At 40.1% G+C, this 25,475-nt stretch overlaps 1 protein-coding gene across 5 annotated transcripts in view; it reads left to right on the forward strand.

Moving 5' to 3' along the window:
- Positions 1-25,475, forward strand: part of ST7 (suppression of tumorigenicity 7) — a 208,765-nt gene that overhangs the window by 148,904 nt on the left and 34,386 nt on the right. For all 5 annotated transcript variants that reach the window (XM_019543420.1, XM_019543419.1, XM_019543417.1 and 2 more), the window contains exons 9-11: positions 5,533-5,647; positions 17,924-17,996; positions 19,558-19,660. In XM_019543420.1, coding sequence (XP_019398965.1) covers positions 5,533-5,647; positions 17,924-17,996; positions 19,558-19,660 — 291 coding nt within the window. The remainder of the gene's footprint in view (positions 1-5,532; positions 5,648-17,923; positions 17,997-19,557; positions 19,661-25,475) is intronic.

Raw genomic sequence — 25,475 nt, forward strand, 5'->3', positions numbered from 1 at the left:
AAAACAATAGTTGATGTCAGTGAGAAGTAAAGTGAAACAGAGCAAGAAGAGTTTTACTGGCCTCAGGACATCTGTAACTAGCTGCTGCCTCTTCCATTTTCTTCTTGCATGTTAGTCTTAGTCATTCTTAAGGAGCTGGAGATGATCACTCCATCTTCCTGAGGGGCCTGTGTGTAACATGCTCATTGAGCATTACATCATTTACTTCAGGTCTGATTCTGCCATTCTTACACCTGAAAAGTAGTACCTTTCTCTGCGAAGTATATGCATGTATGTAAAAGTGCTAGACTTGGCCCTCGGGTCTTACCAGATATATTTTCTTCGTGGCAAACAAAGAAATGATGAGATTTCTATAGAAAATAAATATAACTGTAACTGCTCCATCCACCTCTCTGGTGTTTGGAGCAAGTAGTGTCTGGAACTTTTCCTAAAGCACTGCCTCAGGCAGGTGTTGCAATGTAGGCTGGGGTGAATAATGGATTTTTTTTATTCACTGGCAGCTTCAGAAAATCCAGTAACAGTTGTTTCTGTTCTGTGTGAAAATTTCAGAAATTTTCAGCGAAGTACCCTGTCAAGAATTCAGAGGGAAAGAATCAAGAATTCAGAGGGGAAGACATCATTTGTTTTCGGCAGACTTGAAACATTTTGATTATGGTAGTTTTGCTTCATAGAAGAAGCTTTAGATTTGCTATTTTTGAATTGGGAAGTGCATTTTTTAGAGAGAAGTCTATTCAAACCGAAGTACAACATAGGTTGGTGTGACAGGTGCGCCTCTTCAGGGTCCGTCTACTGGGGACCCAGCCTACCTGTTATAGGCCAACCCCCTGCCTTCTCGCCTGCCATGCCTTGTTGTTAATTGATTAATAGATGTGATTAAGCGGGAGGCTGCCCATTTACTGCCCCAATGCCAGGGGTTGCTATCTGCAGCTCCTTTTCCTCCCCTACACTGCAGCCCAAGCCTCGCTGATGGTACTGACGTTTGGTCTGGGCCTTGTTATAATTTGAGCCCCCTTGTCTTCCCTGGGTTGTCCGCAGCCTTGTCTTGCACTGCGCCCTCCCTGGTGCTGGGGTCCATGCACCCCCAATGCTGCGCCCTTTCTGCTCGCTGGGTCCCCCACGCTGCTGTGGATCCCCTATGAGGCCTCACCCAAACCTCCGGTTAGAACAGCGAACAAAACACAAGCCCCTGGGCTATAAAATAAAATCCAAACCACCCGGTTATAACATCAGTCACCCTACCGGGGAATACTCCATGCCTCAACAGTGACAGAAGCGGTTCCTGCAGACAGGCCTCTCCCCTTTGGTTGCTCTGGGAGAGCTCCTTCCCCCTTGGCAGCTGGCAGGGAACTGCCTTCCTGGCCTCACGCCTGGGACTTGTATGTGAGCCAGGCTCTGCCCCTTCCTGTCAGCTGACCTGTAACAGGTGGGTGCAGCTGGATCACTCTGGTTGCCCTGGTAACCCACAGCTGGGGCTCCCTACTCACTGCTAGGGCTCTTTCCCTAGCAGTTCCCACTCTTGTAGGAGCCAGGCATCTAAAGTGCCCTGTGACAGCTGGTTAAAAACTTGCAACAAATTTTTAAATCGGAGATGTGAAATTTGTTTATTTGATTTATAAAGATAAAAAATTAATTTTTCTCTTTTTTCTCCCCCCAAGAGGAGGGTTTTTTTCCCCCCTCTTTCATCCCCTTTGCTTTGGAAGGATCTGGAATTTCCTGACTCAATCTTATTTTCCTCCTTTTGCACATGTGCTAATATGTTAAATGACAATTAAATGACCAGAATGCAGAATTTTGAATGAAGAATGATTTTCTTCAAAATGTTAATTATTCACTTCTGTTAAATCAATATTGACATAAACCACTGCTTTACGTAGTAAATAGAAATGTCTTTCCCCCCCCCGCCACCTCAAAGCCTGCTTTTGATTCATTCTTTTGCTATGATGTTGTCATTTTATTAGCTTTTAAGTCACCATAGACCCTTGCAAGGCCATACTGGGCCTCAGTTTCTAATAAGAAATCTTCAGACTTCAGTTATAATTATAAAAAGTAAGAAGGGGCAGAAGTGTAACCTGCAACTTTTGCACCCTGAGCAGAGTTGTCTGGAGGGAAGAGAGTAAGTCTTGCCTGCTCCAGAGACTCAAAGACTGGTTCAGTGCTGCTGCCGCAGCGTCATCTCTGTACCCTTATAAGCTGCTCCTGTAGTGAAGTGTCCCAGCACTCCAGTTACTAGTACCATGGTGCAGACTCTTGGATGCTGCCAGTATGGCGCCTCTTGTAAATTGGCACCCGGGGCTGGTGCCCTGCTTTTCCCCCCTATTTACACTACTGAGAGAGGCAGTTTCTGTACTGCTCCCCATTTTAAATTTTGTAAGTCACTTATAAGATTTAAATGGTCTGAGCAGGGGCTTTGGAATTGGGCCATAGTGACCCCCCTGTATTGTATAATGGAAGGATTGGTTGTTTCATCACACTGCTGCTTCAGCGAGCATAACTCATATGATTATCAACTGGACCATGGTTAGAACATATAGCTGTTCTCTTTAGGCACAAATAAAAAGAAGGGCATATATGCTGTATCAATAACAGAAACTATGTTCCTTCTAGTGTTTACACACAACCAGAATATGATGCCTCTTCTTGTTACATATTTTTAAACAACTAAAAATTAAATTCCCTTGCACTAAAATGGTATTGGTCCTTTACTGCTTTAAATTAAAATAACATTTAAATTAAAAATACCAAAAATGTATACACTATTTAAACATTTGTCTCTTTCTATGATTCTGTAGGTAATGAGGTATATCCACCTGCAGTTCTTATAAAACTGGCTTCTATTTTATAAGCCCCTACTGTAAACATTGCCTCTGGGGGAAAAAAAAAGCAACAAAGAAACTCAGAATTCATTCTGTATATTGTGTCTTTTCTATAAGCAATTAAAAATCCCAAAGAAATTATAAAACAGCTAAATAGAATCTGATCCGATTCCTTGACTGAAAAATCCTATTATCTGACATTGTATCCAAAATTGTTTGGGTCTTTTTGTGATGAACAGTGATTGCATTTAGTAACAAATTTCCTGCACATTTAGATAAATACCAAGCCCCCTGCACCATTTGGATAAATGTGATAGATAAGCAAAGAAGACATTCCTGCTGCAAACTATCAACTGTTCATGTTCTTTTTATCCCTCAGGGTCCTGAAATTGATTTTTTTTTCTCTTTAAGAGTTTGTTATTATCTCTGTTATATGCTTCATAAATCCAGTGTGCTCTTTCAGTATCCCTGTAGGTAGCTGTGATTCTGACCAGAAGTTTGTGTTACCAGTTTAGTACAAATATACACCAGTAAAACATTGCCTTCCTTTGCAGTACTTTTGTAAGCCTCAGATTGTAGTGCAGATAGTGCTCTGGAGAGGGCCAAAATACCACTTCAGATATCACTTCAGCCTATGGCCATGTACAGACATTTAGTTGCTCTTGGGAGAATCACTGCTCTTCCTAGAGAAATCTTAAGTCTATGGATGTTCAGGATTTTTCTCCCAGAGCAAAAATGGCCATTCTAGGAGAAAAATAACCTGGGAACAACTAGAGTTAAATTGTTCCCAGGAGAATTTCTCCTGCAAGAGCAAATGTCTGTGCACATTCCTAGTTAACAGCATAAATTCACTTCAGTTACTTATGTTTGGCCCTCTGTAGAAGAATGAATTTCACCCTATATTTTGAATTACTGTTTGTCTACAAGTAGCCTCTTCCTGAATGGAATTGATTCCCTGAACCTATGTTCTTCACTGTGTGATACCTGGCTTACTACCATTTTTGGTCACTCTGGTATATTATTGCTCACAGTTAGATTATAATTTGCCTTTTCTCTCTAATTATCTTCAAAGGTGAATTAATCATCTCTTCCAATTTTTCAGACATGGTATATGGTTTTAAGTGGTCCCCCTTCCCCCCATTTTTAATTTAAGCTTTTAGGTTGACTACACACAATTTCTAATTAACTGTTATTTTGGTCTCATAATATTTTCATGTATGATGCATAATGAGCACAATGAGTGATCTTAGTGCATTATATTGTACATCATATACCAGGGACTTGTGGAAATGATGCATTTCTTTTGTATACACCTACTGAAAAACTTCTCCAAGAGGTGGGACTTCAGATAACCTCTGACCAGTGCAGAACTAAAGGACAAAGGGTTGCAAAGGTAGCTACACATGATCTTTGCATTAACCCAGGCCTAGAGCTGGTAGCGGACCCAGTTTGGCAGTGTACACATTTGAATATCTTTAAAGTTGGCCTAACTCTTATTTGGTCACCTCATCCTCCCCAAGACACTTCCATCAGTGGGCAATGGAGTTAGAATGATTCATCCACATGTGCTTACCTTGGAAAGAAATGAAACTGGTAGGGAACAGAGTTAATGTAGCCTACCCTGATTTGATGCCAATTTGGGATGCCACTATTCTGGGACAATCATTGGATAGCCATTTAGTTAATCTCTATGCAAGATATGCACTAAAGGAATGAAAGCAGAATGATGGTCAAGATCCCTTAATACCAGAGATATAATACACAACCTCTTACAAGTCCTAGATTAGCAGTTTGACATAAAAAAATGAAAGTTCTTTAACTAAATTAATTAAAATGATTCTAATTGGGTAATAGAATATAGACATTAAACTGTGCTAAAGTTTCCAGAAGATGTCAGTTGAAAAGGCAAGTGAGAAGAAATGTGAAGCTCAGTTGGCTTGTAGTCAGTAGGAGTTGCACATATATTCAAAAGTAAAATTTGGCTGTAAGTGTCCGCTAGCATTCTGAGAATCTCTGGTGTTTCTCAAAGGATCAGTCATAAAACAGATGCACTTCAGTGTCAATTTAGCACATACTAAAATAATTCCTGAGCCTCTTAACTACAGATGTTGTTGTTCATTTGTCACCGGCTGTGGATTCTTTTATAGTATTAAAATAGCATTAAGGGTCTATCTAATCTCTCTCTCTGCTACTGTCTCCTATTTTTTAACCTGGATTGGCCAAAAATATGTCTAGTAGCTATTATTAGCTTGTTACAGAGTTCTGTTTGCTATGTATGAATGAAACATAGTAATTGAGATACAAAACACAACAGGTGCAGATCTTTTTAATTTTACCATTTTGTGACTTTCCTATATATTTTCTGTTTTTTGCAAAGCCCAACAGAGACTTGCTATGTCAGATAATTTGGAAATATGTAAGCTTAGCTGAATAGGCTTGTTCAATTATACCTTTCTCTACAGTACGAAAATATCCCTTAGTCTCTTTTTGATAGGAAGTCAGTGAGGGGGAGTTGTTCAGATAAGCCTCTTTTGGGGCCCGATGGATTAAACTACAGTATATGCAAGGCTCGCTGATGTCAAAGAGGCTTTCCAGACCACACTGAAGTCCAATAGAAGTATTTCCAATGGTATCAGTGGATACTTGATGATTAAGGGCAATAAGACTGAATATTTTCAATTAGACATCGTATCTAACTCTTTTTTATTATTGTTTTTAGTTAATGAAGGAGTTTCCTCTGCTCAGTATGTTTAACATCCATGAAAACCTGCTAGAAGCTCTGCTGGAATTGCAAGCATATGCAGATGTTCAAGCAGTTTTAGCAAAGTATGATGGTAAGTCCAAATGTATCTATGTATTCTTATACATGTTGAAGACAGGAATTATTTCAGAAGAGCATTTTTAAGGTTGCAAAATCAAACACTTTAAAAAATACTAAAGTTTAAAGTAGCTTGTGTTGTTAATTCAACCCCCTTTTCTACATGTATTCTAACTCAATCTTTAATATGTGATCATGTGCTATTTTCCCCCCACCAAACCTCTTCATTGCACAGGACTAACTAGCAACTACTCCATATTTGCTTGTCTCCTCCACATACAATATGGCAACCTCATGCCTCCTTTGCTACATACTGTTCAGAATTATTATTTGAGTTCCTTCCTGGTGTGCTTTGCAGTAGTAGATGAGTCCAAAAGCACTTTCTTCACAACACAGCTGTTAAATGGAGGAGTGGAACAAGGAGCTGAGGCACTAAAAAGGTCTGAATTTGCCATGAATTTTATTTCCCCAATCTGAGATGCATAGGACCAAATTTTTCAGTTCTCATTACATTATAAAGCATTTTATGTTAAAGGTATAGCTCCCATTGAGTTCAGCTTGTACTCAGCATTTCAAGCCAGATACTAGGGTCTCAAGCTGAACACACGGTTGGTGCCCACCTGTAAAAAGTCCACTTAAGTGACTCTTTGATCATTAAATAGCCACTGGAGGCAGTGATAGAATTCAATTTTCCAGAGCCACATTTACCTGCCTTTACGAAGAGAGAGTTCACTTTTCCTGTAATACTACACCTTATTCAGGATTCATGTTCCTACTTGTCTAATACGTGAAGCAGACATCCTACAGGCTACATTTCTGGAGCAGCTCTGTTTTGTGCAACAAATAAGCCAGGAATTCTTTGGCAGATACTGTATGTGATCACACAGTTAGAGACTGCATCATACTGTCTCTGAGATGGATAAATAAAGGATAGAATGACAACTGTTTTTTCTAATATGTTCAAACTTCCTAAAGTGCTTGAATTTACACACTTAATAACATTCTTTTGTATTGTTTTTTACATGTAATTTCTTGTTTTTAAACAAATCAAGTAAAAAAACCCCCAAATTGTGTCATGTGGCATCCAAATGTACATCAGTGATCAGCCAGGGTGAAGTCCGTAGATCCACAGCATGGAACAGAATAATTGATAACTGTGGACCAGCACTGGCGGGGGATGAGAGAAGGACTTTGCCAGTGGTTTTCACAGTATTTGTTGATCCCAGAGGGGTGAGAAGATTCTGGAATCTTGTTTTCCATTTCAGACTCTGGAGAAGAGTGTTTTAGTGGGCACCCTTCTGTCTTTTTTCTCAAATATTTCTGTCCCAACCTCTAGTTTTCCCCAGTCATCCCCGCTCTAGTTCCTTCTCCTAATTCTGTTCTTGTTGCCAGCTGAGCCCCAATCTTCACCCCGTCAGCTTCTCATTCTCATTTCAGTCCAAGTCTCTTTACCCCGACAGTGCTAGTTTCCCATCTGAGCTTGCTGGCCAGTTCCCAGGTGGCATGCCTGCCCAATTTTAGTTCTCCCCTCTTGGCACTTCATTCAGTCTGTCTCTCCCTTGCCCCATCCACAGTGACTTCCAATCTTAGTCTAAATCCCTGTGCTTTACATCCAACCTCATTCTCCCCTATCCAGCCCCTCATTCAAGTCTTCCTTTTACCTGGCTCCTTAACCCAATCTATTTGGCCAGCCAATTTTGGTTCTCCTCCTCAGGTCCTTGTCAGGTATGTTTTCTTGCCCCTATTCTTCCTTCCCTGATTCCTAGTCATCTTTTTTTGTCCAGACTCTGCCTCCACCTCCCTTCAGTTCCTTGCCTTGTCCTGGTGTTCCCTCCAGCAGCTGACTTCCAATTTACTCATTCTCCATCTCTTTCACTGACTGTTACTCTCCTTACCCAACCAGTACCAGCTTCTTTTCCCTTTCCCACAGTTCCTCCTCAGAGTCTCTTTCCCACACAGTGCTGTAACAGTGTCTTTCTTAATCCATGCTCTGCTTGCAATCTCACAGGCCTTCATTGCTGCAATCTGACTGCTTTCTCTCCCTCTTGGCTAGGCTTCTGTTACCTGTGCACTTGAAAAAAATGACTTCCTCTTCTATGCCTATGCCACCTTGGTGCCAGTAAGTGGAGGGAGTGTCACTGAAAATACAAAAAAGGCATGCCCTTGTTCACAGTTCTAGTTCAGTTCCACTCTGTATCCAATATAAGAACTGTGAAAGTATGAACACAGTCAGTGTTTCTGTGAAGATGGTGTATACGCGCTCAGGGCTGTAGTAGTAGTCATAAGACACTCAAATATGCACAGTGAGCACATCATCTTTGAAGAGCATGGCTGCTAAGGTAAGCTCTGGAAGTCTTTGTAGAAGGTGTGCAGTCTGCTTTCAAAGTATTATAACTTGGCAAATTTGGGAAATTTGCATTGAGATGGCAGTGGGTACATCTTTGACATACAGGCTGCTGCCGTGCCAAATTTTAAGTCCCGGTTTCAGATATCCAAATAAAAGGCTGAGGCAGACACCTAGAATGTATATTTTAGCTGAAACAGCTACAGTTTAGTAAAATTTTAATCAAGTAAAATGTGGTCTTATATGGGAAGTATGGTCGTATAATAGATAGTGTTACCCGCTGTGCCTGTATTGTGTATGTGTTTTCAGCTCTTTACTGCCTTCCTGCTTAGATTCCTGCCATAGCCCAGCCAATAATTGGAGTGTCATACCATTTTTTCAGTCCTTTTTTTGTTACAAGAACCTCTCCAGAAACAGTGTATCAAGTTTGGTTGAAAGCAGCACAGTGAAAGAAAAACACCTACTATAGTGATCCATCCAGTCAAATAGCTTTCTTGTGCTTTCCCCTTTTTCCAGAATGCCCATAACTCAAATATGGAACCTTGCTGACTTTGGTTTGATGAGTTCAGAGGGAAAAACAAGCATAAATTTACTCTACCTTACAAGCATTAATATCCCTTTCCTGCTGTTCCTCAACAGGCCTCATGCTAAAGACTCATAGCTCATATACTTACTGTATAGCCTTACAGTGCTGCTGTGAGATAAGGAAGTTTGTCGGGCTTCACTGTACAGATTCCTCCAAGGTCGGTCAAGGTATCACATACTTACAGAGAAAGTATGTGATAGGACATGGAACTGAATTGAGATCTTTTGAATATCAGGATAGTACCTTAGTCTACTGCAGAATCATTTCTCTTCCTTATTGCCTATTCAGGGTCTGCTCTTAAATAGTTTTGAACAATTCCAGGGTGATACTCCATGCCCTTGACTCCCACTGAAGTCAGTAGGACTGGAGAGGGTATTCCTCATCTCTCTGAAAGCATGTGACACATTCCAAATCACGTTGTAAATTCAAGAAAAGAATTGATTTTGATGGCATGCGTTTAAAATAAAGCCTGTAAAAAAATGACTCGAACACTTTCTTTTCTCTGTGCGGACCCTTACTATATGCATAGACAGACTGTTGCATATAAGTATGTGTGTGTGTGTGTATGTAGCATATGCCCAAGGACTCAATGAACAAAATTTAACTAGTATAAAACTTACAATTCGTAAGTCTCTGAAGGCCATTCTTAGGGGAGTCTCAGCTCATTTTAGAACTCATCAGCTTTATGTGTTGTAAGATTTATTGGAACATAAAGCCATGAACTCATTTATACTTCCATATCGGCAATTTCTGTTGGTCCCACTCCACTGCCTTTTTTTTTTTTTTTCAGCTAAGCTCAAACCTGATTTATTGTATTTTGATAACATATGAACAGATTATTTCCTTGAGCAGTCTGCCCCCACCCTTAGCTGAAAACTTGGATCACATCCTTGAATACCTTAGCCTTTGCAAGCAGACATATTGCTATACCGAAGGCTGTGTGGAGTTTTGTTTGTATTATGTACCTGGCAACCGAGATGATGTCCATAGTAATTATTCATGGAAAAAGTGCCTCATTAGTGGCAAGACATGCACTGTTGCTGAGCTGCATCATTATGGTTTCAGAGTTCAGCACTTGTCAATAGAGTGCCAATGACCTAAACGCTATTGAATTCTAAAAGGATTTTTGGCTCTTACTTGACACATCTCTCTGTTATTTACAGCAGAAATGGTTATGGCTGCTGAAGGAACTACTATTCAGAAGGAATAAGATGTTAGGATTCATAGTAAATAAAAGCCTCTATGCTCTTCTTGCTTTATTTTTAAACTAATTGTTTTCCATTGGAGCAGTTTGGCTCTAATGGTGCCAAAAGTCAAGTGATTTATTAACCTCAGGAGACTGCCAGTAGCTCTCATTTTGTTATTTACTGGTAATGTGGGCAGTGTGTAGAAACTGAGATCTCTGGAAGTCAGACTTGCAAAGGATGGATGCCCTTTTAGTTCATCACAGTGTTGCAGTCTTTTTCCTTTTTTTTTTATTTTTAAGGAACAATATTTTCCATATTAGAATCGCTGAGAATGTGAGCCTTTGGTTTTTAAAGGAGCTTCTTCATAAATACTCACTGCCTGTTTCCCACTGACTTATGTCACTGCAAATCAGGAGTAAATCCACTGAAGTCAATGTATATGCATAAGTATAAAATCCAAGTTACTATGAGAATTCAGTATGCAGAATTTATAGGAAAAAACACACTTCTAAATATTTATGCTCTTATTTATCTAATCTCCAGCACTTTTTTATTCTTGTATAACTCTGATTACTTCAGTGCAGTCTTGATTTACACTGGTGCAAAAACATCTTTACAGATTACAATCTTGGTCATTTGTATAGAAGACTGCATAAAGAATGAGAATTAATTGCATTCTAGTTTGGACTTAACCCTGTAGTCCTATTTTTTTTCTTAGTTAGATGAACCGTCCATTAAAGTCACTGAAAGCAAGGTCTTGTTGATGTTGGTCCTTCATGCTAGTGAATCTCTATACTTAATTATAACTGCATAGGGGCACACTCTTCTTTTTCCTTTTATTTATTTCTGTCCTTATGGTTGCTAGACCAGTGCAGTAACATTCCTAAAATGCCATGCATATTGATTTTGAAGGTATTCTGCCAACAGAAGATTTGAGGGTAGATAAACCATGTAACAGGAAGTTCCCGGTTATCCTGGCTTTGCTACACAAGGAACCAGATTTGGTTTTTCTCCTATTTCTTTGCACGGTTTCATTCCTTTAGCTCTGTCCAATTCCCCAAATGCTCAAGGTTTTCTGCCAGATTAGCCCAAATGTATGTAGGTACAGCTGTTGTCTCCTTATGCAAGAAGGGATTTTTTCTGTATTCCTAAATCTCTGCTGAACTGAAAGTGCAATGGATTAAAATACAGAGAAAGTACCTGTTACCTCATGCGTTCTATTTTTGGATCCTTTTTTGTTCCCTTATTATTAGAGGCCTGAAAAGTGGTTTCCTAACCCTATCTGTGTCAAGCGCAGGCCTGCTGGGTCTTCTATCTCAGGTACAAATCAGTTAATTCTCCAGGAGAGGAGTATCAGCATCAGGATAATGAAGCAAAACTTTGTCCCCATTTAATTGTCTTCTTGGGCTCCATCATTTAAAAATTGGTTTCTTCCCTTCATTTGAATATTGCTTGTTATGCCAATTAAGTTTTTGTGTGAGTTTGCCTGTCTGTTCTAAACATCTGGTCCTTTTTTGTTGCTTATGATTCCTATGACCTACTTCTGTTTCTCCTCTATACAGGAGTTTTCAGGATTAAATCACAGAAAAATGCACAGAGACCTAAAATATGGCTGTAGAGATTTCCTCATTATCTACATCTAAGGGGTCGTCATTCATTTCCTTAAGAAATGACTAAGACTGAATAAAATCTAAAGAGTATGTGATCAAACCTTCTTATTAATCTCAGAAATTGAAACAAGGCTTTTAGGATAAACAACTCATGAAACTCACAAAAATAGCAAATCCAAGCTACACTGGATTTTAAGTGACAATAAATTACTGCAGAATTATTGCAGTTGTAACCAGGCTCTACATTCATTCTTAAAGTTATACTATACATTCTCCTCTTGTGTTGAAATTTATTCCATGGCTTATCAGAACAAGGAATCCCCTTCTCATTTTGTCTGTCTGAACTGTCCGTTTTGTTTAAAGGTAGGTTTCTTACACTCATGTGGCTGGAGAACTCGCTTTATCACAGAACTAAACACAGTTAACAGAAGAAAAAACAGGATTGCTGCATGTTGAGTGTAAATAATGAAAATAACTTCTGAGGTCACCTTATCCAGAAGATCATTCCCTGCTGTATATTTTCTACTACTTTTGCCCCATTTAAAATGATTGCATTGATGACGACTCATCGCTTCTGATGGAAGATTATAACATTATAATAGAGCTCCCTGACAAGATTTTTCTCTTGATAATTCAATCTATTTTTCCCTTTTTATCCTGTTACCCTTGGTTTTTTAACTTGATGGATCAGCTGAAATAATTTTTCATTCTGCTTGATGACTACATCTCCCCACTGTCATTACTGATTCAGACTGTTCATATTTTCTGTAGTTTTTTTTAAGTCAGTCCTGCTATTACTTTTACTCCCATGAAGAGCCATACTCAGCGTGTTTGTATGTGTTTGTATGTATATATGTGTGTGTGCGCGCACGCGTGTGTGTATGTGTATTTATTTTATGGTTATATAATAATAAGTATTTATACATAAAATAATATGTATTTTATGATTGATTGTTTTTCTATTACTGGCTAAAAGGAGGCTAAGACTGAAGACACAATCAGTTGCCACATGCTTAAATGAGATACCCATTTTGTAATGAATATCTCCAGTCCCCTTCATGAGAAGTGGATAAATCAGTTTGGATGGGTCCCTGTTTGGGATCTCTGGGCAGGAACTGTCAAACAAAAGATATTTAAAATGAAAAATAACCTGGGGCTTGAGATAAAGACACCCTGGGGTTAAAGGTCTGCTTCACATTGGCCAGAAAAGGCTAAATTACAAGTGCAGCTTATCGCTGTACTGTAACACCAGCCTGAATCGTCCTTCATCACCTTTTCTCTTCATTGCTTCAGTTTGTTGAAGTACTTTAAATTTTATACAAAGGTATCTATATATAAATCTAACCTGGTTAGATTTTTCTTTCTAGTGCTGTATAGATAGGAGCTAGCACCTATCTTGACTGATTGAGGTTTCCTCCACCTTAGACTCCAGATCAGCAACATGCTTATTCACATTTGCAAGTCCCCTTGATGTTTGGTCAAAAGCAGAATAACTTCTTATTAATGATTGATAAACAAAATCCCTGCAAAGTGACTGCTCTTAAAACACCCATCTTTCAGCAGAGCATTGTCCAGTTTTAGGGATTCAGCTTGGACAGAGATCATTCTATATGTTCTTCTCCATATCTTACATCTCAGTTTTGATTGCTATCTAGTGGGAACAATAGATCATGTGTTTAGACAGTACCTGGCATACTGGAAGTGTGAACATAATGTGAATAAATATGATGATGGATACAATGCTCTATTGGCTCTTTATTGCCATGAGTTAAATATCAAAAGTACCTTGAGACGTAAACCATGATTAAGAAATCACTTTCTCGGCCCACCCTTCATGTAAGTGGGGTGCTGTATACTACATCAGATTAGTCCAAGGGAAATGGTCATAAATTCAGCACAGATCATTTATGTACCACCAAGAGATATGAACAGTAATGAAAGAAGAGATCCTCTTTTGAATGTTGTGAGGCAAAAATACCTTAATGTTTTGACAACCAGGCAGGCAGCGGTTGCATATTTCAGCACACTGTGGGAGCTCCAATAGCTATCATAAGAGGGTGGGAAGCAATGTAAGGTGCTTTGCTAGATGGCTATATAAGCTGGAATCACTAATTTATGAAAACCTTAACTTTGATTCCTGATAAATAACAAATCTCAAGACTTGATTGCAAAGTACATGATAAACTTGAGTGGTGACCAAATACAATTTTACTGTGGTTCTGTCTGAAATCTGAAGAACGAATTCAGGAAATAAAGCCTAAGCTGAATAAGATAAGAATTCTAAAGTTTGACCTCAGTCTGAATCAGGACTTAATAATACCAGATGCTCTGTACGGCTCTAGGTAGGTATAAAAAAACAAAGACAAGTGAGGGATCATGTGCCTATAAAGAGTAGCCACTTCCAAGGCAACCCAAGCATATATTTGTATGCATGTTATACTTCCTTTTGGGGAGGGGAATAATGAGAGATGTAATATTCATAGAAGAACAGTCAAAGAGCCCCTGGACATAACATTCAGATATTTGCTTTTTGGAACATAGTTTTGGTAAAGACCTCCAACGTCCTATCCCTGCTATTGTAGACAGCCATCTCATATCATCCTTTTATAAAGTGATGAAGATCTGTTCCTAAAACTGTTTCATTATTTGCTCCCCTCCCCTCCTCCATTGCTGCTGTTGGAGGCCTGTTCCAATGGTTAGAAACTTTCTTCCAATTTACAGCCTAGATTTAATTCTAATCAATCTTTATGTGCTTGTCTTTGTGGTGTTATTGTCTTAAGTTAATAGTTTACCTCCCAGATGTATTCATAGACAGAAATCATATCCAAGTTCAGCCTTCGTTTTGTTAAACAAACATGCCAAGCTCTTTTAGCCTGCTCTTGGAAACTATGCTGTCCGTTCACTTGATCTTCCTCATAGCATCTGTCTGAACCTGTGCTGGTTCATCTTTCCTGAACATAGGATCACAGGAATCATACAAAAGTAGATCTGGATGGGACCTTACCAGATCATCTAGTCCAGCCCTCTGCTTAAGGCAGAATCATCCCTGACTACACTTTCCTAGCTAAGTGTCTATCCAACCTGCTCTTGAAATTTTCTGGTTTCTCTAGGTGGCCTGTTTCAGTGTTTGACCATCCTCATAGTCAGAACACTTCTCCTAATCTACAGTCTAAATGTCCTCTGTTGATGCTTGGGCTATTGCTACGATTCCTGTCCCCTGTGTAACAAAGAAAAGCTTGTATCCTCTGTTTAATTGGTCTGCAGGTATTTGAAGACTGTTAGCAAATCTCCCTCTCAGTCTTCTGTTCTCCAAACTAAATGACCCTAATATATGATTTTTATTGCTCTGCGCAGACTCTTGCTGGATGTTTGTGGAGTGTGGGGCCCAATACTGAACACACTACTCCTGTTCATACAACCCAGAATGTTATTGGCTTTTTTTTTTTCCCAAGAAGAGCAAATGACAACACTGTTGTCTCATATTTAGCATCTGGTTTACTGTAACCCCCAGGTCCTTCTCTGCAGTACTGAGATCTTTCATCTTTTTTGAATGTGGATGATAAGAATCATATCCAGTATTCCAGATCAGGCTATACCAGGTCCTTGTCCTTCAATAGTTTCTTCTCTCTCCTAGGATAGCATTTCCTATTTTCACAAGCTTTCAGTATGATGCAGCTACACTCATCCTCTTAATCAGGTCATGCATGCAGGTCTTTCTCCTCAATCATTTCTAATAATTAACTCCCAACTCAGATACTTTCTATGTTTACTTTTGATCACTTAATTTAATTCCATTTCTATTATGCCTGTCCTCAAGTTCATCCATATATGTATAATATCCTGATCTTTTTCTGTATTTATGGTGCCTTTAACAGTAATCCACTGTATCGATGCAAATTACAACTTAGGTTCTGTAGCAGAATACCACCAGAATACAATCTAGTATGAACGCTTGCTTGAAACCATTATCTTTTTGGTATTTTGTGTTGAATGGTTTAATGGTTCTAGCATCACAAGTTAAGCATTTATTACTGACATCTCTATGTGCATGTTGAAGTTCTGGCCTATTGCTTCTTGTTGTATCCATACTCTTTATCTTTTAGTGGATGAAAGTGAAAAGTCACCTTATGTCATGAAAAATATTTTTGTGTTGAAACCCCACTCGAAAGGCTCTCCCTCCCTTCTGTTTCTCAGTCTCATTTAAATGGCTAAGTAGATTGAAATAAGAAAATAAATTCTTGTTGCATCAGCCAAGGAGGTCTGGGAGAGTGTAGCTGGCCCAAGCCAGGGAAAGGAAAAAAAACCCCTATCTCTTCCAACTCCTGACTTAACTCTTTCCTTATGGGAAGAAGCATTCTGCCTGGGCAAATGCATTCTTAAGGATTTCAAACAAGTGAGTAAGAGGTATCTTGTCCTAATTTATAGATATCAGATGCTTTAAGGGCCTCATGCTATACTTATTGAATTGAACAGCACACCTGTCACTGATTCTCACCACCAGAACAAGAGGCAATGGTCTGACAAAAAGGAGCAATGATCTCAAACTGTAGCAAGGGAAGTTTAGGTTCAATATTAGGAAGAACTTTCTCACTAGGAGGGCAGTAAAGCACTGGAACAGGTTACCCAGAGATGATGTGGAATCTCTACCCTTGGAGGTCTTTAAGACCTGCCTTGGGTAGGATGATATAGTTGGGGTTGATCCTGCTTTGAGCAGGAAGTTAGACAAGATCAACTTGTGGGTCGTGACCCAAAAGCGCATTGCAAGTATATATGGAAGGGTCAAGTAAAATTGTCATTGAAAAATTAAAACAGTTTGATCTGAAAAATCTCACTTTCATTTGTGATGTATTTTTTTAAATTCTTAATGTTAAAAAGGCTATTGGAGTAGCCCATATATGCACTCATCTCCTACAGTGAAAAGTATTCTTAGAACGTGTCTGTGGCCAGCTTCTATTACTGTAATACAGTGGTTTTCAATTTTTGTAGACCCAAGGCACCTCTCAGTAGACTCTAGGCACCTCTCCATAACTTCTGTGAATTGAGTGGCACTCCATTAAAAAAAAATCCACAAACAACTTATTTGTTACAGTGCTGCTTATCTCCTTGCAGAGGGGCTGGGTAGTAGGGGGAGGGAAACAGCCAGTCAAGGACTCAGCTAGTGCCTCCATTTTTCTGCTCGTCTCCTCACGTCTAGCTTATTTCCACACACCTCATGGAACCCTTCAAAGGATCTCAAGACACCATGGGGTGCCCCAGCATCCTGGTTAAGAATCACTGGCATGGTAGTTTACATATCTACTGTCCAACACTTCCTTGAATGTTGTAGTTTTCAACACGGTCAACCTAGTTTATAGAAATATGAGGTCACATATGAAACATTAGTACGTAAAAAAGCAATAAGGAAAACCCAGTGAGTGATTTTTTTTCAGAATTAGGTACAGAATGAGTGATCATTACAGCTTCTTAAACTAGTGCTCTGTATTTGCTTTCCCAGCTCTTAGAATTTAGTCTAGTGCATCATTGTGCAAAGTGCATTTATTATAAGTGGTGGAAAAAAAGTAATCTGTAATTGCAATACTGTTGCAGTGCACATTGCTTCCTTGCATGAATAGTCCCTCTTTACTGCTAAAATACTGGTATACTTTCATTATACTTGGTAAGTCAGTACTATTTTGCAGGACTATAGCCTTTGTTTCTCACGCGGCTGTTACCTTAGCTTTTAGATGTGAATGGTTTAAAAGACAGTTTATAACATCTGTGTAAGAGAGCTATGTAATACAGTGTAGGATTTGTTTCTTCTTTGATAATAATGGGGGCAAATCCATCAACAAAGGCTGTTGGGGCATATTCATTTATACCCTCCAGCTGCTTTATGCAGCCCTGATGATGGAAAACAGCAATAAACCTGACTGAATTAACTAATTAAGCCAGTTTATGGCTGTCTTGTGTCAATAGAGTAGCATGTAAAAGCCAGAGCATATTGTTGAATGTTGGCTTAATATTTCCACAAGACACAATATATTATTTCACTCTTCAAGTGCAGTAAATTAAATGAGCATTGGCTTGACTGTCAAATTCATTATTGCTTAAAGAGCTGATTTTAACTTGCATACCTGCCACACATGTAGTAAACTGCCTTTTGAGTGAAAAGAAAAGAATAAGGTGCATTAGATGGCCGAAGGATAGTTTCTTAAGTACAGACATGGTGATTAAAGTCTTGAAAAATTACCTTGTGTAGGTTATGTAAAAGTAACTGAATTTTTAATTAAATCCATGTAGCATCAGAAAAAGATCATTCTCTAAAGTTGTTCTCTAATTAGATCATTTACAGACTATAGGGCAAAATCTGTGTTAATTCAGGATTTAAAATCAGATATATCTGATTTGGCAACATAGAAACAAATATTTGAAGATTGGATAAGAGCTTCTAAGACGTTCTGATGCTTTTGAAAATGCCATCTCTCATCAGTTTATAAAATATACCATATAGAAGAATGATTCAAACATTTATCTTTCTACAAATGTGTGAACATTCAAATGTTTACTTTTTCTTTCTTCTCAACAGATATAAGCTTACCCAAATCGGCAACAATATGCTACACAGCTGCACTGCTCAAAGCCAGAGCTGTCTCTGACAAGTAAGTGCATAAGAACTTCTGTCCAGCAAAATTCCTGACTGGAAACTAAATAATTTTTAACTGAAGATTTCTCTTAGCTGACCTGTTGAGCCCACACCCTCACAATCTGCTGTCTAAGCAGAAGAATGTCTATCCTGCAAGAAACTCAGAAGATGAGTTGCATCGAGAGAATTTTACTGTTATCAAATAATGTTCTTCATCAATGACTGAAAAAAGACCATCAATAGGACTCTTTTTTTATTTCAGTTATTATGTATACTGTCTGGGTGGCCAGTGGCTTCCCAAGTAGTATATAATGGAAATACAGCTGGGAGGTGCTGTGTGGCTGGTTGTATTTATCTTGTATAAATCAGATACGAAAAAGGTAAAATAATATGAGAGTACTAAAAGGAATTGACTCTGACTACAGTGTCCGTTGTCTTTATTTTAGGCAGGTGGGTTTAGCACTTCCTATGTAAGGGTTCCTGACAGGCAAATGGAAGGAGGCGGTGTCCGTGTTTATAATGACACAAGCATTTATTCTTTCCTGGTATGGTTTTTTCTTAGGCCTCAACCTTCCAAGGTACTGAGCCTTGGGGCTGAGCACCCACAATACCTGTTGAAGTCAGCTGGAGTTGAGGCTGTTCAGCTGTTTCCAGGAATGCTCAGCACCTTGCAAGATCAAGCCCTAAGACCCAAGTTCTGCTCTTGGATGCATGCACACAAATCCCAAGCAGGAGTTGTATGCACACATCTGAGGGGGGAATATGGCCCTAAAGTTGGAAAGCAAGTAGAGTGGAAAGCTGCTTTCTTTACTGACATCCTGACAGTTTGCTTTTAAGTGTATGTGCACTTCAAGATCTAAGTAATTTTCTTTCATTCTTTTTATCCTGTAGATCGCCAGTACCTACTGCAACATCTTTCCTCCCTACACAGCGACTCCAGCTTGGGAGGGCAGGGCTAAGGTTGTCACAGCTTTCCCTGTGGTGTCTGCCTGCCAAGTACAGCTCTGGAGTTAGCCGTGGGGTGTGAGGTGAGAAAGAGATTGCATGGTCTGGTTTTTCATTCACTGGGGCAGATGATTTGCCCACAGTTTGGGCATGCCACTCTCGCTAGTACAGCTGACAGTAGACCACCCGCTACTGCTGCTGCACTATGCTGTAATCCCAACCTGACCCAGGGGCATCGGGTTGAGAACTTCCCTTAAAATCTCCCCAAATATGTTTTTAATAGAAATACACTCACAATTAGCTTCCATTATTTTCTTTCTTTTTCTAAAATTTCTATCTTGATAAGCCCCCTAGCAAGGAACCTAGAGCAAATATAGATTAGTAACATAGGTAGAACTGCCTGCTTGAACTTAGTTCCTGCCACGAGTAGATGCAAACATGCTTTCCACTTCTGCTGGGATTTTCATTGGCCTTGATGTAATAGGTCATTTAGAGTTTCCACGTACTAGGGAAATTTGGAGAGCATAGGAAATTGGCTCAGCCTGGTTACATGGGCCCTTGGTTGAGACTCTTTTTTGGCTTTTGCTTGCTAGCATTTTTGACCTAATGTGTTTGTTTCTTTGCTTTTGTAGATTCTCACCAGAGGCTGCCTCCAGGCGAGGGCTGAGTACAGCAGAGATGAATGCAGTAGAAGCTATTCACAGGGCAGTAGAATTTAATCCACATGTGCCAAAAGTGAGTATGTAAAAATCCTTGTCATAGATTTTTTTAATGTTGCTGGAGACACAACTTTTGGGTTTAGAATGGTAGATTAGCAAGTGCTGGTTGTTATGAAGTGAACCAGATGGAGGGTGGGGGTTAGAATGAAAAAGCTAATGCTTAAATTCTGCTATTTCCATGATATTCTCATTAGTCACCTCAGGAAATAGATCTGTTACCACCTAATAGGTCTTGAAATTACAGATATTGGCCAATAGGTCTTGTCAATTTATCAGTAAAATATAAGGCAATAACAAAGTTCATCAATACCACACTGATGGAGAGAGATAAAGGTTATTCTTAAGTATTATGCACAATGATAATAATAGAAAAGAACTTCAAGCTTAAAATAATATATTATCTGTATTTTATGCTTCTACATATGGTTAATATTTTCAGCATGCTATAAAAGGGATTTATGTGCACAGTTCCTGTTATGCTTCATATAAATTGTTTTAGTAACTCTTTATGAAATATGCTGTCATTAAATTCCATAGCATTCAGGGCTCATGAATGAAAAATCACAGAGAGTAAAAAGTTCAATGTAGAAAACAATTTATTTTATAATTCCCTAATTCCCTCTCTAATTATCCCTTACAGCAGTCAGAGTGCTGGCTTCTGACTGCTAATGGCTAGCATATCTTTATTCTCCTTACTTGATAGTCCCATACTACACAGTGTGGATGCATTCTAAGCAGTGGCAGATATAGGGGTGATGCTTTTAGAACAGGAAATGGGTTCTAGCACATCTCCTGTTTTGAAAGCCCTCTGTATGCCCCTCTTTGGTCAATGGGCCCAGTATTGCTACCTGGAAATTGGTTGTAATTTTTCTATAACCTTCAATTGGGAGCAAGAGCTCAACCAGAGCACTGACTGCTGGTTACGTCTGAGCACCTAATCCTCAGATGCATTTTTTTCTCATTGTCCATAAGGAGAATAAGTATTGTGTGAGCTTATCCACCACAGGAAGGTTCTTCCCAATACTCCTCGAGGATTAGGCATTTTTCCCTGTAAAGTTGCTGAGCCCCCTGACCAATCATAGAATTCTATTATACCTTCATGTTAACAACCAGAAAGCATATGCTTCTGGCTAGTCATTCCATCTCTTGCTAATAAGGTTAATAACAGTAATGTGAGGAGATGACACTATTACCATATTTACTTGAATATAAAATGACCCCCGCCCCAATAATTATATTCTATATATGGAAAATTTATACATTTGATAATTTTTTCAGGTGTAGAATCTGCTTATTGGAGATTTGTCTTGTATTTGTCATCTTGGGGGTCAGATATCCCCTTTGACCTCTGGGTTCCCACCCCAGTTTTTTTCCACCTGAAGTCCCTTCCCCCTTCTTACTGTCAGACCCTGCTCTCCCTAAGCACATGGAAATGAGGAACAAATCTGAAAAAATGAACTTGGAAAAAAAACATAGCTGTAGCAATTTGCATATAGTACCCATAGGCTTAGCTCACCCAGAAATTATGCATTTTACCTTTTTTTGAAACTGCTGCAAGGTTTAGCACAGGTACTCCATAAACACATTTTTAAGTAGCACTTCAGCACCTACTTAGAGAGAATACAAACTTTTTTTAAAATTTTCTGTATTCCAGGCCAAATTAGCCAAAACAAATTCCAAATCCGAGAGTCAGTCTAGAACCATAAGTGGCCCTAATACCAGCAAACATCCTCCACCCCCATCTGAGGCCTCAGGTGTTTCCAAAACCTTTGGCAGACATCCTATTTGCAGGCCCAAGCCCGGAGGCTTGGGATTCGGATGCCTCTGAATTTCGCTTGCCCTTAGCCATAAGGCTCCAGGGACAAGCCAGGGAGGAGTCTCCCATTTCCATAAAATGGGCTTAAAGCCAAGACCTTCCCACTCCAGCAGCTAAGTGGAAGGTTTACTATACATTGTCTTGGCAGGTACTATCCCCATACCAGGAGAGTGGTCTTTCTTGGGAGTGACTAGGAAGACCACCTTCATGGTCACGGTGTTTCCCTTGCCAGGCAAGCATAGACTGCTTGATCTGAGCCCACAAGAGGCTGAGAAGAATACAAACTATGTAGGATATTAGTCCAAAGCCAAAAGGTTCAAGATTTACTACATAGTTCATTGGGCTGGGCCCCAGCAGAGGCAACAGCATTTCAAGCCATGATGCCATAGCTGAGCTATGGGGGTGCCCCCATAGCTCAATACAGTTCAGCATGTGTGTGCACTGCAAATACCTCCCCACAAAGGATCTGTGTGCTAATTAGCCTCTCACTAATGCCTGGAACCGAGCGTTCTTGTCATGAGTTCTGGGATCCTCCAAAAATTTATATGCAGATGAGGCATAGGGCAGCCTGGTCTGGCCTCAACTCATGGACAGCGGGGCCACACTAATCAATCATATGTGACTGGCTGAGAGAGGAGCTGACAGAGGGCTTCTGGGTGAACTGGGGCCCATTTTGACTGGGGGATTGGGGCCGCATTTGGTGATGCTTGCCAAACACTTAACGGTGGTGAAGAAACAGGAATAATTGGAAATGGGAAAGAATGGTGCAGCTCGGCTGTGGGTGTGAAGAGGAAGTCAAAATTTGTTCAGTGTAGTGGCTCAGCATGACTTGAAAAAGAGTGCTGAGGTGGGACTGAGCTCGATGAGCACTACCATATGTCTTATTCAGATGGCTTGTGCTAACCTATCCTGGTGGTAGGTTCCTGTCAACATGTTTTCCCATATTGGCCATGTACTTTATAGCCATGCTCAGTGTTGGCTGCATGTAATCAACTTCATAGTTGGTTTTTGTTATTGAGTATGTGCTGCTTTTAGCAGTGGTTCAAAGATAATCAGTGTATTTAATCTGGTTTCCTTGAATGCAAATGAAAGATGAGGGGCTTTTCCCTCCCATTTTGATTGGGGGGAGGAGAGAGAACCTTGTCTTATATTTGAGTAAATATAGTATCTTTTGATACCAAAGTATATAAAACTTTAACTCCCATAGAAACTCTAGTAAGGAACCGCTTCATCTTCTTCTTAAAATTCATCTTTCTTTTGGGTATAAAGCAAAAATTGTTCTGACAACCCATTCCTGACTGCTGGTACCAGGAATGTGACCAGGGAAAAAGGTATAGATACCTTCTTGTGGCTTTACAATCCCTTGTTGCCCAAATTTAAATTAAAGGAGCCTACTTAAATCTATGTGGTGACTGGCTGGCTTGGAAAAGATCACGAGTCAATGTGTCCAGGCTCCTGCTATTACAGCCATACTAAATAATCACTGCAGTTCTCATTTTGTCCTTAGGCTTTCCTGTTTCCAAGCTGTGGCTTTCTTTGCATTATCTGTTCCATTTTCCACCCACATTAGGTTCCCTACTTGCCCCTAACATCCTTTGTGGGATGGTTATTCATCCAGTTAAGTATGCTCTTTCCTGCAAGACTTTCCCGCTTTCTTTGGATAAAAATTCCAGAAATTTTTTGCAACTTTGACTTAAAGAAATTCAACATTTATGTTCCAGAGCTCTTCAGACTAGTTTTATCCCCCTAATGAATCCCTGCAATGTCTCAAAATTTGTCCTTTAAGTAAGACATTTTAATTACAGGTATTGATTATTAGGCATCTAATGTAATGACAGGAAATAACAGAAGCATTATTTACTCATATTCTGATATTAAGACTACAGTGTAGCATAATATAACCTAACATGCAGCATCACTATCCATACACATACCATACTGCATTGGCTGTTGTTAGCTTTAATACATTTCCATAAAGACTATGGATGCTACATCTTAATTTCTGACTTAATTCTAAACTAGAGAGAATTACATTTCTTCATAATGGAATTCAGATAACAAAGTTTCTGAGCAAGATGCATAAGCAAGCAAGAAATGCTGCAAACAAATGTGTTGCAGGTAGACTCTCAGCTTCTTGAGGATTTCAGTCTTGAGCTGTAGTGAATATCTCCTTGTTTGGAATGAGAAAAATAAATTGTATGGATGACCCCAAAAGCTGACCAATTGTTTAAACAGGGCACGTCTACATGTGCTGCTATGGTGCCATTGTTACCGTGCCATCATTTAGTACTTCCTTTTGGAAATATTAAAAGACAGTGCAGTAACATCTGGTACTGCGCCATGCATGGTTATTTTAAGGCACTATGTCACCATAGCAATGCACTATAACAGGGGAGCACATCACTATGGTGACGTAGCTGAGGCATCACAGGTTTTGCCGGCAGATGCTAGGTTGCTGTAGTGTGTCGCTATGGCGACATAGCATCACATGTAGACGTGCCCAGTGTTTGCAAAGCTCCCAGTAGCAAGGAATAGGCAGAAACAACAGTATTGAGGAGTAAAAGCTTAAAACGTCTCATTTTTATCTCTGTTCCTCCTCAAAAAAGAAGTTTCACCATTTTTAGCCCTTTTCCAGCTCAGATAATTGTATCCTACAATCCTCAGATACAGGAGCTATCGTAGATTTTTTTCTGCATTTCAGAGTTAAAGGCACTTACCTAAGATTTCTTTCTACTTCACATATAGAACTTCTCTAATGTGATTTGAGAAGAGGACTCTCCAGCAAACATAAAAATAAGGGAACAGAGTAAGAACATGGTGAGAAGTGTTGTTGAGCTAGGCGTGGAGGAAAGTGGATGTTTAGGATCCCCCTGTCATCTATCCAAGCTTGATTTCTGACAGTCCTTGAATTCCCACAACACTCCAAATGGCTTGTGTTTTTTTCCTTTCCTCTGAGAAATAGGGTGACTCTAAACAGTATTCCAATTGCAGCATTGCTTTTCTTGTGCAATGAAGACATCATGCCATGTGCACAGCTACACATGCATAGAGCAGACTGTCAGGAGAGAAAAAGGAATAACAGCTTGCACTGCTGCTGACCAGCTGGGTGCCCTCTCACTGGTTAACAGAAGACTGAGAAAATTAGATGCCTCTACTAAGGAGTCATCCCCAGAACTCCCAGGATTTCCCTGGGAAGCAAGCTGAGGGAGGAAGGGAAATCCTCCCCTAGGTCTCGCCATCCCTGCATGGAGCTAGGGACACCCTGCCCCGCTCGAGCAGAGCCCAGGTCTCCCAAGCAGCAGCAAAGGGGGCAGGGGGACTTCCTTCCCAGCACCAGTTCAGGAACTCAGTGATACTGCACCCAGCTGTAGCTCAGCCTAGTCTGCCACACAGCAGCAAGCACAGGGTGGGAGGTGGTAAGAGGTACACTCCATATTTGCTGTTGCCCAGATACTCCAGCATAGCAAGGGTGTCCCTGCTCATCTGCTCTGTGCTCACATAGGGGGAGGAGTAGTGGGCTGTATTTCATAGTTTCATAGTTTCTAGGGTTGGAAGGGACCTGAGTAGATCATCTAGTCTGACCCCCCGCCATGGCAGAAAATAATACTGGGGTCAAACGACCCCAGCAAGATGTTCATCCAACCTCCTCTTAAAAACCCCCAGGGTAGGAGCCAGCACCACTTCTCTTGGAAGTTGATTCCAGATCCTAGCTGCCCTGACTGTGAAATAGCGCTTCCTGATATCTAGCCTAAACCTACCCTCTGCCAGCTTGTGACTGTTATTCCTGGTCACTCCTGGCGGTGCATGGGGGAGTAGTTATTTCCCCCAGTGCCTGCTGATCCCCCCTGACTAATTTATAACAGGCCACTAGATCACCGCTCAGCCTTCTCTTTTGGACGCTGAACAGGTTCAGGTCCCGTAGCCTCTCCTCATAGGGCCTGCCCTGCTGTCCCCTGATCATGCTAGTGGCCCTCCTCTGGACCCTCTCAATGCTGTCCACATCCCTCTTGAAGTG

The sequence above is a fragment of the Crocodylus porosus genome, unplaced genomic scaffold, assembly GCF_001723895.1.
Source record: "Crocodylus porosus isolate Cpor-Errol unplaced genomic scaffold, CroPor_comp1, whole genome shotgun sequence".
In the NCBI taxonomy this organism is placed as follows: domain Eukaryota; kingdom Metazoa; phylum Chordata; order Crocodylia; family Crocodylidae; genus Crocodylus; species Crocodylus porosus.